The sequence below is a fragment of the Anomaloglossus baeobatrachus genome, chromosome 6 (genome assembly GCF_048569485.1).
Source record: "Anomaloglossus baeobatrachus isolate aAnoBae1 chromosome 6, aAnoBae1.hap1, whole genome shotgun sequence".
NCBI classification, from domain to species: Eukaryota; Metazoa; Chordata; class Amphibia; order Anura; family Aromobatidae; genus Anomaloglossus; species Anomaloglossus baeobatrachus.
In genome coordinates, this window is record NC_134358.1 from 90,651,653 (window position 1) to 90,668,122 (window position 16,470).

At 46.7% G+C, this 16,470-nt stretch overlaps 1 protein-coding gene across 1 annotated transcript in view; it reads right to left on the reverse strand.

The window, feature by feature from the left end:
* Positions 1-16,470, reverse strand: part of NECAB1 (N-terminal EF-hand calcium binding protein 1) — a 355,641-nt gene that overhangs the window by 164,635 nt on the left and 174,536 nt on the right. The window contains exon 4 of the mRNA XM_075353101.1: positions 11,958-11,983. Within this exon, the coding sequence (XP_075209216.1) occupies positions 11,958-11,983 (26 nt within the window). The remainder of the gene's footprint in view (positions 1-11,957; positions 11,984-16,470) is intronic.

Below are 16,470 nucleotides of genomic sequence, written 5' to 3' on the forward strand. Positions count from 1 at the left end.
TTTAAATCTGCTGCGGAAGCTGGATCATTTATCGTCTTTCACGCCTCCCAATCAGTGCCAAGACTGCTGTACATTTGTAAGAGTGGTGGATTATGGCTGATGCATTCCTAATTTTGAGAACACCAATTGCGTTGTGTAATATCAACATCGTCTTGCGTCTTTTGTAAATACTGCGTCATGTGGATGGTAATGTACTGTAATGTGTTCCTGTGTGATGTACAATTTAACCTGTGATATGTAGTGTTGACAATGAGCACTTGTTCAGGAAGTTGTAAAACTGTAGGGTAAGCAATAATTAAGCGTTGTGACTAGCCCACCATGGGAGTGGTCAAGTGAAAGGGAAAGTGATGGTTCATTCCGGAGGACTCAGTGAAGACTTAGTAAGTGAGAATGATGGACATATAATCGGTCATTTGTGAAGGGCCCATACAGCGGGTGGTTTGTGGCAACTGAAGAAGAAGGAGAGGAGATGAAAGACGTGATCGCATGAACCTCGAGTGTTGATGGAGAGACGGAGTGTGAACAGCATTGAAAGGAGAAACTGATCCTCGAATAGAGTGGCCCCAGGTAATATAAGCCAGGGCCCTTAATCATCGAGGTACCGGGTCAATTTAAACTGGCATGTGAACGTAGTCGATAACCCAAGTGGTTTCCCTATAGATGTTCGGTAGTGCTAAGGTTTACTCTGGTTATGACGGGACCCTTAAAGAGACTGGATGTGAGACTGTGGGAAAAGAATGTGATGATACCACCAGGGGAACCAGTACTCAGGCAGGATGTAGTGCTTCTAAGTGTAGTTAGGCACAAGCCCACTAGATTTCACTAGTATCCGCGGACGGATACAATAAAATGGTCGATCAAGCAGAAGGTTAGTGCCGGGAACTCACGTGGGTACAGAGGGGTAAGTGGAGCCGGAGTCAAGTGAGAGCTGAAGGTCGGAAAGCCAGGAGGTATTGTTAGGAACCGGAGGGGAGCAGAGCTGTAATCATATAGCAAGCCGAGATCAGAAACTGAGGAGACAAGTAAGTATAGAGGAGGGAGCGTAGACGGGATAACAAAGCAGAGAGCAGGTTAGGGAGAAAGGCAGGTCAGACAAGACAGGAGGGCAGAGGTCATGGAAAAGAGTGCTAAGTAGCGGGCAGGATCAGAACAGACTCACAGGAACCAGAAGCACACGCTGCAGAGCAGGAACTATCACTGGCGACGTACCGAGGAAAACCGTTCCAAGATAAGACAGCGTGACCCCCGGAACTAGGCACGACAGAATAGGCTCCTCCCAATGGATCTTACTCCGGAGAATGCACACAGCAAGAAAACAACACATACAATGGCTTTGCACAAGCAGAGTCATAAGTGAATCATGACATCTGTGGCAATATGCAGCCTACATGGGTTCACACCCATATGACACAAGTCCATCCACAAAGCCAGGTCCAGTAATTTTATGTAGAGTGCCGGGCTTCTGGAGTTAATTCTTTGCCCACGACTACTACCCCACTCCACCCTACACTTGGTGTAGTCGGCAGAATCAGACCTTGCTTTTGGAAGATCTGAGTGTTGAGGGGAAGGCATGAACGGTAGCACAGCTCCAAAGCAGAAACCCCACTCATCGTGTACAGTGGAAAAGTGGAAGAGCATGAAAATCTGGCCAGCCCTAAAGAAGCTATGCCCATTGACAGAAGCGCTATGTCTGGAGACGCTAACCTATGGTGATGAGTGTCCGCCCCTGTCAGACAAAGTGGAAGGAGAAGGTCCGCCTGGAATGGACAGAGAGATGTAAGAAACGGGAGGCCAGTTGGAAGAGCGATCACGATAAAAGGTGAAAACGCCTGAGGATGAGTATAAGACAGGGGGCATAGGACTTAAGTTTAAGGCACCACTCCAGCCCTGAAAAAAGAGTTGCAGAGCTGTAGTTGTGTTTTAAGACACCAAACAGAAGCTTTGTTTACAGTATATAATTTCAGATAATCTTCAGTAAGTATACTGCGCACCCTGTAGCTACAAATCCTACACGACAATGGCCTAAAATTCGACACTGCAACCACGGCGATCTGAAAATATCAAGAACTGTGTAAGAAAGCAAGCAAATATACAAATCGCTTCATTAAACTAGATGTGTGCAAGCAGGAGGAGACAGCGGGACTAAATGATGAAGACTATATGATGTGAGCAGGGCGGTGACCAGCACCAGCAGTGCTGGCAATGCTTCATTACTCTCATTTTCAGAAAATGAAGACACTGCTCAGATACAAATATTTCTGTCCTCTCTGAAACTAACATTTTACTTTGTGAAAAAGAGGCAAATTAATAAAATAAAGAAGTTTATTTTTTTTTACCAGCAATAGCTAGAATAGTTGTTTGCTGATCTTAAAGGGAACCTGTCACCAGATTTAGTGACTATAAGCTGTGGACACCACCAGTGAGCTCTTATATACAGCATTCTAGTGTCGTGGGCAGGGCCGTATTTACCATTAGGCACTTGAGGGCACGTGCCTGGGGCGGCGCCTTCCAGGGGGCGGCGCCCAGACCAAAACAAAAAAAAAAAAATTAAATCTTCCTCCCTCCTCCAAACTCTTTATTAAATCCGGCGCCTTTTTTGAGGAGGGAGGGGGCGCCGCAGTAATTTATAGTCGCGTCTATAACACGCGAATATAAATTAAACTGTGAGCCGCCGGCACTTCCGGGGTCAGAGGACCTGCACTCAGCTCCCCGCCCCGACGTGCTGCCGTGCGCTCACTGTGCAGAGGTCATAGCAGCGTGAGGCAGCGCCACGCAGAGGAGGACGGGAGATGGAGTCGCCGCCGAGCAAGATGTCAGATCCTGCCACCACCACCACCACCACCACCGCGGAGAACGGGAGATAGAGCCGCCGCAGAGGAAGATGGGAGGTCCCACCGCCGAGAACGGGAGATGCAGCCTGGAGCAGGTAAACACTTTACAGCCGAAGACAGCGCCGAACAAGCAACCCGGGGGGCGGGCGCGTGCAACATGGAGGATGAGGGAGATGGGGCATGATGTGGGGGCGCAACATGGAGGATGGTGGGGATGAAGCACGATGTGGGGGCGCAACATGGGGGATGAAGCATGATGTGGGGGCGCAACATGGATGATGGGGGGATGGGGCATGATGTGGGGGCGCAACATGGAGGATGGGGGGATGAAGCACGATGTGGGGGCGCAACATTGAGGATGAGGGGGATGAAGCACGATGTGGGGGCGCAACATGGAGGATGGGGGGATGAAGCATGATGTGGGGGCGCAACATGGAGGATGGGGGGATGAAGCATGATGTGGGGGCGCAACATGGAGGATGGGGGGATGAAGCATGATGTGGGGGCGCAACATGGAGGATGGGGGGGGATGAAGCATGATGTGGGGGCGCAACATGGAGGATGTGGCGGTGAAGCATGATGTGGGGGCGCAACATGGAGGATGGGGGGGATGAAGCATGATGTGGGGGCGCAACATGGAGGATGGGGGATGAAGCATGATGTGGGGGCGCAACATGGAGGATGGGGGGGATGAAGCATGATGTGGGGGCGCAACATGGAGGATGGGGGGATGAAGCATGATGTGGGGGCGCAACATGGAGGATGGAGCAGGATAGGGGTGTGCCTGCATTGGTGATGGAGCGGAATGGGAAAATGGGGGGGAAGGGAAAATGAGGGTGGTGGACAGTATAGCGAATGGGAGTTGCAGTATTGAGAATGGGAGGCATGGTATGGAGAATGGGGAATCATGGGGGGTGCTCGGTATGGAAGGGGAACCATGGGGGGGCGTGGTATGGAGAAGGGGCAGCATGGGGAGCGCTCAGTTAGGAGCCTGGGAGGGCTCGGTATACAGAATGCAAAGCAGAAGGTTCATTATCGAGTGGGGACATCATGAGGGGGACAGTGAAGTGGGGGCTGCATGGAGAGGTGGGGACAGTGGAGGTCATAGTTCATAAGTGAGGAAGGTCTGGAGGGTATAATTCAGTGGTGAGGACAGTGGGGGGGTTTCCTTTGAGGGGGCAGTGTAGTGAAAATGTTATAGGAGAGAATGTGGAGGCTGTATACTATAAGTGACACGGTGTGGGGGGGTCATTTTTTGTGCAGTGAGCTCAGTGATGGGCAATTATTTATTCTTGGGCACAGCCTTGGGCCTACTTAGGGTGGTTACTCTTTAGTGAGGAGAATTATGAGTCTGTCACCAGGTTTTTGACACCTAATTTGAGAGCAGCATAATGTAGGGGCAGAGATCCTGATTCCAGTGTTGTCACTTACTGGGCTGCTTAGTGTAGTTTTGATAAAATCACTGTTTAATCAGCAGTAGTTATCATTACAGGACTACTTGGTGTGCTGCAGGTAGTCCAGCATATTCATGAGCTCTGTATAGCTGCGAGATCTGCAGCAGAGAAAATGACAGCAAACAGCTCAGTAAGTGACACATTGCTGGAATCAGGGGCTCTGTCTCTACATTATGCTGCTCTGAGATGGGGGAGCAAAAACCTGGTGACAGATTCCCTATACGGGCACCATTGCAGTATGTGCTGCAGCAGACCAAACAAGAGGGAAGTGTTGGGAGACGCAGGACAATGTGTTGCTAAGAACGATGACATTATACTTTTAGATAAATCAGTTTCCCATCTTTGGCTGCAGTGTTAATGCTGCTTTTAAAGGGGATTTCTCACATTGGAAACTTACCCTCTATCCTTGGGATGGGGAATAACTTTCCAATCGCTGGGGGTCCGACTACCATAGCCCCGAGTGTTTCCGAGAACCATAACATGCAGACAGAATGGATTCCGGGAGTAAAATTTCATAGTCCTGTCTCCTGAGCTGTGCACTTAAGAGGTCTTTTGAGCAATTGGTGGGGGTCTCAAGTTCCACCACATGATGCCCCTTCTCCCTACTGGGCCCACCTCTGCCCTACTAATCTCCTCAGAATTAATGGACCTAAACATATAAGATCTCCTCCAAAAGTTAAGTCTACTGCCTGGGACTAATCAGTATTGTGGTTCTTACATGGTCCACAGTCTAATGATGGCTGGTAACAACTACTAGCATCTCCTTACCATTGTTAAGGACATACTGGGAGTTGTACGTTAATGCAATGCATATATGTATATGGGTCTAACCTGACACTGCACTTGATTGCTGTACGAAGTTGGCAATGTATTAATGTACTGATGGTGGTTTTGGTGATGTATTGTTGTCTTTAGGGTGGGTTTGGTGATGTATTATTGTATTTAGGGTGGTTTTGGTGATGTATTACTGTATTGACAGTAGTTCTGGTGATGTTTTACTGTACTAACTGTGGTTTTGGTTATGTATTCTTGTATTTAGTGTGGTTTTAGTTATGTATTACTGTACTGATGGTGGTTCTGGTGATAGTCATGTGGCTGTTTGTAATCTTTACCTTATCAGTCTTGATCCTAAAACATAGGGTCAGTGTGCTGGACTAAAAATACAGCTATCTGCATGTCTGTTAGCCGAATAAGTAATAGACTAAAGCTCCCATACAGTATAGTCTGATTTTTCAGCCGACAGCTATCTTACTCGGCTTTCCCATATATAGGAGCACTCACTCTGCCAAGTGTTTCTGTGTTCTCTATTAGAGCAGCTGCTGGACATCTCCGGCAGCAGCTTATCATTTAGAGGATATTAGGATCTACACTCCGTAATCGGACATGCTGGATCCTTATTCCCCCATCCACCGGCAATCAGAATTGAGAGCCCCCATACACATTGGACTGTCAGTAGAACCTGTCGATATTGGCGGGTTTAGACCACTTTAGGTTAATGTGTATGCAGGTCTTAACTACTATCTGAAGGCTCTGGGCTCTATCAGGGAATGTGCACACCTCTTGTAGCTGTCTGTGAACCCCCGGAATTATTCAGACAGGAAACACTTCAGGACAGTCATCATTTTATCCTGTAGCAAATATTTTTTTTTTTTTTGCTGTTGCTTCTTGGTTGTTTTTTCCAACATCTTTTAGCTACTGGATTTTACTTATTTTTTAAATGAACTAGTAAGCGGCATCCAAGCAGCAGCCGCCATATAATGGACCGGTCACAACTAGTAAGCGGCATCCAAGCAGCAGGCGCCATACAATGGACGGTCACTGTCAGCCGCTTCATGTCTGAGGAAACCTGACGCGCTTAAAAAAACTTCAAAGACTGAACATATGGACAGCAAGTCGTTTTTACATTGCAGTTTATGAGTTCATTTCTTTAATATTTAGAGTTTGGGGTTTTTGGGCGGGTTACATCTCGGATCTGTCTGAAAACAAAATGCTGTGTGCACATACCCTTAATCTGACTGATCAGAAGGGGGCGCCACCACTGACAGTGCCTAGGGCAGCAAAAACCCCAAATATGGCCCTGGTCGTGGGCGCAGACCACGTCAGGGGGCTACTCGAGGTGCTTCGGTCCGGGATCGTGGCTGCGGCTCGAGTGGCGACCGGATCCGGGGCTCGGGCAGCAGCCCGTTGCCCACAACAATAATAAAAAGGGGGTATTTACAGGGGAAAAATTTGTCAGTGACGCCACCCGTGGGTTGCGGTGATGGTTGGTGGCACCGCCACTGCCTTGGTATGGGATGCCCAGGGCTGATGGAGCGGGGCAGCAAGATGGTATCCCCTCCACGGGTAGGGGAGGTGTTGTCCCAGGGCCCAGGTGTATGGGGAAGGATGCTGCGGAGCGTGTTCTGCGGGGCTGGATCAGGTGGTATTGGTGTTCCAGAGGAATTCACACAAAGTCTGAGTGGTAAACCAAATTGCCAGTGACCGGTACCCTCCGGCGGGTGTATTCGGGTCCCACACCCTGATACAGCAAACAGGTGTCCTTTCCTCCTGCACTTAATGTTTGTGTCCTTAGTTCGACTACTCCGCTTGGAATGGGGAAGTCCACACCCGGTGTTTCTGTGTATTGGGAGCTGTGGCCCGCGAGAACTGACCCATGGGATCTTAGCAGGAGCCCTATCACCCACGTTGGGCTTCTGTCTCACTCCCTGGGCTTACTGGTGGGACAAGACGTGGACTCTTGTCCCTGGCTGGCTAATTGACAAGGGGCTTGAAGCTGTCCTCGCCCGAGGGTCCAGGCACCCCGACTGTGCACGGCCTCTGGACCGGATTCCCGCTGTCGGCACCTGCGGGCTACAACCCTGCCCAGGTCCACTTAAGGTTTTCCGAGACTGGATCTCCGTCGCCTGTGGCCCTGTGTGCCGTCTGTCACCTAGTCAGCTTCAGTAGTCCGGGAGCTACAACCCCCAACTACCACTTCGCTCCTCTCACATCCACTCATCTCCTCTTCTCCTTCTCTGCCACTTAACTCACGTGTTCCCTCTCCTGACACCTCGGGACCCCTAGGTGGGCGTCACCATCCACTTGGCCCCGCCCACTGGTGTGTCCCTATTGTCATGGGGGGTGACTAGGCTTTGCTGGATGATGTTGTGTACCTGGGTGTGGGTTTGTGTTGGTATGCCAAGGAGGATGCAGTCCTGCACCTGGAAGATTTGTGCAGTCTCTGTGACAACCTGGTTTTGCCAGGGCGTCACACTAGCATGCTGTATATAAGAGCCCAGGCCACTGTGTAGAACATAAAAATCACTTTATAATACTCACCTAAATGGTCGGTTTGGTGCAGAATGGTCAGATGGGTGTCTCCGTTGTCCTGGTGCGACGCCTCCTCTTTCAGCCAACTTTGTCCTCCTTCTTCTGAAGCCTGGGTGCATGACGCGTCCTATGTCATGCACACGCACCGGCATTGAGGTCCTGCACAGGTGCGCTACAATAGTTTGATCTGCCCTGCTCAGGACAGATAAAAGTGCGCCTGCGCAGGACCTCAATGCCAGCCCGTGTGCATGACATATGACGCGTCATGCACCCAGGCTTCAGAAGAAGGAGGACAAAGACGACCGACTGAGGAGGTGCCGGACCCAGAGAACGGAGACCCCCATCTGACCATTCTGCACCGAGCTGACCATTTAGGTGAGTATTATAAAATCGTTTTTATGTTCTACACAGTGGCCTGGGCTCTTATATACAGCATGCTCTATATAAGAACCCACAGGTGGTGGCTGCAGCTTATAGTCACCAAATCTGGTGACAGGTTCCCTTTAACTCCCTCTATTAGCTCAAGAAGACTATTAAAATATGCTGACATCTCATCAATAACCAGACATTTATATTCCATTTTTATATATACATACATTCCTCAAGCTCTAATATTTAGATTTTTCGGGTTGAGTATTATTTGGCAGTGGCATTATTTTGGGGTACACAACATTTTTTCCACTCATTTTTATTAACTCTTTAGAGGGAGAAAAAGAAAAAATAGCAGTAATTCTGACATTATTTTAAGTTTTAAAATAATGAAGTAGAACGATTTTATCTCATTTGGCATCCATGTTGTGTCCGTACACAATCTGTTTTTTTCTCAGCACTTATTATTCATTTACAATCATTTACAGGACCATTTACAGTGTCCTATGCTACTGAATGGCAGTGTATTCATAAAAAAACATATGACACTGGGATGGTCCATATGGCATCTGATTTTTTTTTTGCACCCATAGACTTGAATAGGTGTGTCTCATCCAATTTACGCATCCACTCACAGCATGTTGCGATGTTTCCTCAGGCTGAATACTGCTGAGAAAAGAAATCACAGATCTGCACTGCCTCATTGAATAACATTGGTCCGACTGCAATCACTTTATTGTTTTATTGCACTTGTCCGAGTTATACACTAAAGTGAGCATACCCTTTATTTTATTTTTTTTGGAAGGTGGTATGAATTAAAAAAACAGAAATTCTGCATTTTTTGCTAAATTGTTCACTATTTTGTTAAACTGACATAACAAAAAGTTAGAGATAATTGGCTTTCAGGTGAAATTTCAGGATGATCCTAAAAAGCACTCCAACCTTTTCAGCTGAACTTAAAGGATTTTTTGACTACTAATATGATCACCTTTCATTTGTCCTAACTATTCCTAACTAACACTTTCTTAATATACTTCTGCTACCTACCCTGCTCCTGTAAGCTGATCTCTCTGTGGTGCGTATATTCATATGTTGATGTTTTATCTTTGATCCTTCTGGTCTAGAGACCGGAATCGGACAAACTGAGCAAGGCACGTCATTTGTGGGGTCGGGGTTGCCTCTGTGAGTGACAGCAGTCTGGGCACACATGCCCAGAGCCCATATCACTCTCATCCTGCTTTATAGTGCAGTGCTTTCATCTGATATGCACTGCGATATGCACATTGTGCGATGTGTGTCTAATGATTGGCACATCACAGCGCAGACTTCACTCTCTTCTCAGTCTGCTTTACAGTGCGGTGCTTTTATCTGACAACTCAAGTACTGCAATGTGCAGATCATGCAATGTGATATACCGTCTAATGATCCATCATAGCGCAGACTTCACTGTCCTCTCACCCTGCTTTACAGTGTGGTGCTTTCATGTGATACGTGCTATGTACCACTTATTATCTGCACATAGCACTGCTTGTCACTGCACTGTAAAGCAGCCAACATAGGAGTATAGAAGCAGCGGAGAGATCAGCTTACATTATGTTAGGAAAGTGTTAGTTAGGAAGAGTTAAGACAAATTAAAGGGGGTTACATTAGTAATGAAAAACCTCTTTAATGTGACCTTCTCTAAATTTTTAAATGCACATGTTCAACTGTTCAATGTTTCATTTCTTTTTGTACAAGTTACTGTTCTCTAACAAGGAGATTAATATTAAAATTAACAACAGGTGTTTAATGTCATGCGGTGTGCTGCTCTATATGCACCAGGTGTCATTGCGACTTTGGACTCTGTTCACACTGCAGAGTCTGACATTTGCGACTTTGGACTCTGTTCACACTACAGAGTCTGACACACACTACCTTGTGCTTCTGTGTTGCTTAGTCAGAGCTGGGCTTCGACCATTTTTGTGCTCGCTGGTGATCGGTCTAGCAACAGTTAATTCCAGCCCTTAAGTTGCTGATGGGGTCACAGGTTACTGAAGATCCTGTTCCTCCATGCTGAATATAGTGATAGTAATACTGGTCTTGGTGCATGATGATTCAGATTCTGGAACACTGCTGTATCTTGGTGTATTGTAGAGATACCCTTGTCCTTGTGTATTTCCTTCCTTTTCTTTATTTCCCCCTGTGCACCTTTTATATTTACATCCGTGAGTGACTACTGTGAGAGTGAGCTTTAGTTCCTCCCTTTCTGTCTATTTGTATGGGGATTTACCACTCTACTCCCGGCCCCTCCCATGGTGGATGTGAGGGGGTATAAGACCAGATCTTCTCAAGAGTTAGGGTTACGTTGGTGGTCCAGACTTCACCACCATCAGGCATACCTCTGGGATAAGGGAGAGTTAGGGGCTCCCCTAGCCCGAGGGTCAGTTTAGGAGTCCTGATTCCCAGTCACATCATTACTATCGTGACATTTAATCCATTAATTGCCCAATATATTTTGGTGTTCAATTAGAATTATTTTTTAAACAGTTCTCCTCATCATGCTGTTCACATTTTGACATCACGAGACTAAAACCACACCTAGCAATCGATCAACAGTATCTCGGCTTTACTTGATATATGAACATTCTAATGATTGTTTCTCTCTACTATAACTTGTGGCATAATTCTGGTGCATTTTGCATATAATCTGTGCAATATTTGCAGCACCTACTCATTATTAGTTATGGTGGCATTATTAATATTGATGATGTAGAGTATGTGATGTGTTCCACTTCATGTCGCCACTCATTTCCTCTGCATTGGCCAAATGGGTCACAATGTAACATAATGCAATGTTGAGCTCACAATAGCAGGAGCACTTGCTCTTAAGAATCCTGTACACATTAGATGAAAGTTGGCTGAACCTACAGATTGTAGTGGGATTGGATGACCCCCAACTCTCCTTTAAGAGATAATGACAAGGGAGAGAAAGAGCACATCGTGTAGTTAGAAATTTAAAGGGAACCTCTCACCAGATTTGGCAACTATAAGCTGTGGTCATCATCAGTGAGATCTTATTTACAGAATAACAGAATACTGTAAATAAGAGTCCAGGCCGCGCTGTAGAATGTAAAAAACCCACTTTTATTATACTTACCTGGGGCGGGGGAATCTAGTCCGATGGGTGTCACTGCTCTCCGGTCCAGCGCCTCTTCTCTGCAGTGATCGCTGTCCTCATACCCAGCCCAGTGTGCATGACGCGTCCTACGTCATCCACTCAGGCTGGCATTGCGGTCCTGCGCAGGCGCACTTTGATTTGCCCTGCTGATGACAGATCAAAGTACTGTAATGCGCAGGCACAAGGAAAAATCACTCACACATGTGCACTAGAATACTTTGATCTGCCCTCAGCCGGGCAGGTCAAAGTGCGCCTGCACAAGACCGCAATACCGGCCTGTGTGGATGACGAAGGACGCGTCATTCACACGGGCCTGCGAACAAGGAGGCCAGCCATTGCAGCAGAGAGGAGGCACCGGACCGGAGAGAAGCGATGCTCATCGGACTGGACTGCAACCTAGGTGAGTATAATGAAAGCTGTTTTTTACGTTCTACAGAGCTGCCTGGGCTCTTATATACAGTACTCTGGAATGCTGTATATAAGAGCTCAGTGGTGGTGGCTGCAGCAGCTTATAGTCGCCAAATCTGGTGACAGGTTCCCTTTAACACCTGATCCTTTGGTTTTCAGGGGAGATAATCGACTGCAGAGGCTTACTCTTTGCTCATGTATACGGGTGAGTCAGGAGAAATGGCTATCTTCTGAAAAAATGTTTGGCCAACAGCTACCCAATGTGCATGGCCCGCTGCAGTTCATGCATGTAAATCTCAGCTGAGCATATGAAAATGGCTCATTCAGAAGAGATAACACATAGTCAACACCTACAATATTAACCTTTTTTGTATAAAGATAATGCTTAATACTGGAGAAGAACATTTGTAATATAAGAAATGATCTTACCATACAACTCTTCGGTGTCCAGGTTACTGGAAAAAAAAATAGATCACAGTTAGAAATGTATCAGAATGAATGGAAATTACATTAAAGATGAAACATTATTAAACAATATAACCCTGATTTCTTTGATGCCATAAAATAAATTACATTATTCTTAAAGGGAGGATGTGCGGTGGAAAGCACACTCACATATAGGGTGATACCGTACTGCTCCGGGGACCTGGGACGCAGTGGAACACGATGACCTGCAGTGGAACGCATCGATGCAGGTCCTCGCGTTCCACAGTGCTGCCAGACGAAGCAGTACGGTATCACTGGATGTGTGTGGCTGTGCATATCACCACAGGCTTTCCATGTGTTACACCGCAGGTCTTCGCATTCCACAGCGCTGTGGGCCAGAAGCAGTACGGTATCAATGGATGTGTGTGGCTGTGCGTTCCACTGCAAGTCCACCATGTGTTCTGCCGCGGGTCACCATGTGTTCCACTGCAGGTCCTTCATGCGTTCCACTGTAGGTCCACCATGTGTTCTGCCGCAGGTCCACCATGTGTTCTACTGCAGGTCTTCTCGTTCTACAGCGCTGTCGCCTGGAAGCAGTATGGTATTACCGGATGTGTGTTTATATATATATGCACAAGTGTGGCACCCCTGAAGCTCAGTCGCCACAGGGTATTGCATCTGACTTAAGGTGCAATACTGATCCCTGGTAAGGAATAGGTTAACCATTGGTTTTCACTTACACAACACACACAGTTTAGGTACGTTCCCAGTTTAGCAGCCAGACACTGAAACTGGGCTAAAGGTGGTCACCATAACAATGGGTTTTTCCCAGCCTCCAGTGAGTCATCAGGAAGGTGGGGGCAGCACAGGGGAAGTGAGAGAGCACACAGCTTTACCTCAGATTAGTCTGGGACACAATATGGTCGCAGGAGAGACTGCTTCAGAGCTTCTCCTGTTAGAACTGGAAGAAGCAGGAGTTTACCGGGTGAGCTGGAGAGACAGAGGAGCAATACGGTAGCTGGAGGTAGAGCTCAATAGCTCCCTCAGTACCAGCGAAGTTAGGGTGCAGAACCCTAGGGTGGCCTACACTTCAGGTTGCGCCACCAGAATCTGCAGAACAGGGGGATTGTATGTCCTTCTGGCCCCCACAAGATCCCCGAGCACTGCAGCACATAGGGTCTGGAGTCGTGATCAAGATCAGGCCCCACCACGGACCCACATCACCTGCACATGGGAAGGGAGCTAGCACTACAAGAACTCCGGGATCCCCAAGTAACTTTAAGTCACGGGGATCCACACTAAAGTGCACAGAAAGGAAGATCTCTCAGTTCACAACACCAATGATAGCCTCTGAACTACTCGGGAACAGCTGGAGTCCATCAGGGTGGAAACCAGCACTCTGAGGGTGACGACAGTACTGTGAGTAAAAAGAACTTTGACCGCAGGCCCCTGTGTCATCCTGTTATTGCCAGCCCCATCGCCCCACGCTTCGGCGCCAACGGCCACTACCACCACCATCATCCTCCCTGGGGCCTAGCTTCACCTGCAGGAAGCTGAACTATCCTAGCTGCGACACCATCCGCCCCAGAGGACAGCGACTGCAGTGGCTGCTAATCCCTGGCTGCATACCGCAGGTGGCATCACGAGATAACTCCACATATCCTCCACCCACCCATCCTCATCCTTCCCTTTTATTGTACACCTTGGAGCGCCACCCGTGACATCCCAGACCCGACATCACCGGCCCGGCGACAAGTACGTTTAATCCCTGCCCCGTAGGTGCTACACAAGGACCTGCTGGAAGTGCCTACTGTTGATCGCAGGAGGACCTGGGAGCTATGCAGGGTCTGGTAAGTATGATTCTCCTGGGGGTTGTCTGCCTTTTTTGGTGGGGGTTAAACTTACCCCAAACCCTTGTTTCCCCCAAATTAATCCCTACCCTGGGGCAAAAAATATAAGAAAATGTCTTATTTTTGGGGAAACATGGTATCACATTTATCATGTTTTGAGTCCAGTTAAAGTGTAAGAAAACTAATTAGTGCAATTATATTATTCCTCCACCCAACCTCCCTGCAACTGCAGCCTGTACTGACCATCAAGAGATCACAAAATCTGCAGGGATGAGCTGTCAATCAGGCTAGGTAGGCAGAGATTGACTTTAATCTTTTAAAACAGGATTAAACAACCATTTTTTAATGTGACATAAGTACACCAGCCTCATCAGGTCTAATAGATCTATTCAGCAATGAATATATGCAGATATTCGGTTAATTTCAGGGATGCATAATTTTTTAATGGGACTATGTGCAAAAATGTAGTCACAATCTCCGCTTTGCTACATTTGTAATTTTACATGTGTATGCATGAGCCGTCTTCACACTTTACTGATCAATTGGCAGATAAAATTCCATTATTGGTTAATCAGAACAATGGGAGCCATGGCTGAATATGCAATTGAACACTGCCGTTGAGGTAAATCCTTAAATCCTAGCTCTTGAGAATAAAGTATTTGACTGACACATGGTTCTGTTCAGTGAATGTATTCCCCCTCCATGGGGAATGAAGGCTGTAAGCACATTCTGCTGCTTCCTATGTTGTTTCCCTCCGTGCTGCATGGATGACCCCATTCTAAGCTCTGGACGTCAGCCTAGCCACTATTAAATTGGTCTTACACCATCTCTGGAGGAAAAACCTGACTGTGAAAGTAACTAATGTATTTGTAGGTTTCTGGAAAACTGCATTCATAGAAGGGGCTTGTCATGTACTGCATCTCTGAATGAATGAGCTTCCATTCATGAATATTTGAATAGGTGTTGATCCACAACGTTTCCGGGCTCTGAAATATTGGTGAGCACTTGAGATTGTCAGGATCTGAATGTTATCAGGTCCAGTCCTGATTTTAATTGATTAAAATTGTTTCCAATCATTAACGCAGGAATGGAATTTATTCTAATTCTGCTGTAGAATTCTCTTTTAAATGTAGAACACGGAGAAACAAACAAAACTTCTACCAAATCATATGTAAAATGATTACTTATTGTCATGTGGTGTTCAGGTCCACACTTGTGGGGTGCCGTGACGGTGTCGGACTCTTCACATTGCAGAGTCCACAGGCAACCGGAGGTCTCTTAGTTGCTCTGTCTTAGCCGGGCGTCGGTTGAGTCTTTTCCACTCCTTTCCAGTCCTGCAGGAGTTAATTCCTGTGTAGTGGTGTGTGGCTATTTGAAACTCAGGTTGCTAATTCCTATTCAGCAGTCTCCTCTCTATTTAAGTCTGGGGAGTTGATTGCTGCCGATAATAGCTTCAGCTTATTCCGGTCTTGGTGGCGAACCTATTTGTGGTGACCTGTAGTTTGCTGTTTGTGTGGTGTGGAAGTTTTCCTGTTGTGCATTTACTTCCCTCTTTATTTCATTCCTCCCATACACGTATTGTCTCTTCTTTGTGTTTGTGTGTGCGAGTTTTGTTTTTTCCCCTGTTCGTATTGTTTGTGGGGCCTGTTACAGTGTGTCCAGCCTGCCCCAAGAGTGGGGAGAGAGTAAGAACAGGGCTCGGACAGGAGTCAAGCTTAAGCTGGGGGCTCAGACCTGGCTACCATCAAGCCTACCTCTGAGATAAGGGACAGCGCAGGCACCCCAGTCTGAGGGCCAGTATAGGTGTCTCTGTTTAGTAATTTTATACCCAGTGATACTTATTTTTCCTTATTAGTGCCTGCTCAGTAATGACACCTTGAACAGGTACAACAGTCTACCGCAACCTCCTTACTGGTGGCTGGAGTCTCACAGCACCAATAAGGTGAATGGGGAGGATGAGGAGAGCAGAGCTGCTGTGAGATGAGAGCTACATTAATTGTCATCTATTCCAGGTATTAAGAAATTCTACTCTGATCGCTGGCACAAATCTAGAGAAGTGTTTGTAATTACATACAATGCTGTTCTCCTCTGCCCTGCTTGTAATCACAGCAGATGCCAGCGGTGAGATCTGTGAGACGTATGGAGCAGAGCAGAACTTATGCTGTTACATGTCTTACTATATCGCACAGAGGAAGCAGGTTTTGACCTTTAGTGGGTTGTACCAAAAATATAAAAAAAAATGACCAACACCTCCAAGAATAAGATAAGTCTGAACAGGTGCAAGCTAAGACAACTTGTCAATATAACCCCAAATGTTTTCAACATAATTCCTATAGCAGTAATGGGGTTTCAATTTCATATATTCAGTTCATCATATAATATAACATTTCAGAGTGCAGCTGTATTTTTTTGGTTATATTGACTAGTTGTCTTAGCTTGCACCTGTTCACACTTGTCTTATTCTTACAGGTGCTGGTCAGTTATTTCATATTTGTAGTACTTTCCCTTCTGACTGAGCACTCCAACCATCAGCCTGTGGTGTTTTTAATTAGATCGGGATCTTGACTGCCCTTAAAATTGTAGGACAACACAGTATCAATAGTTAATAGTATATCGAATTCTATGTATAAATATGTAAAAAACAAAAAAGAGGATAGAAAAACCAC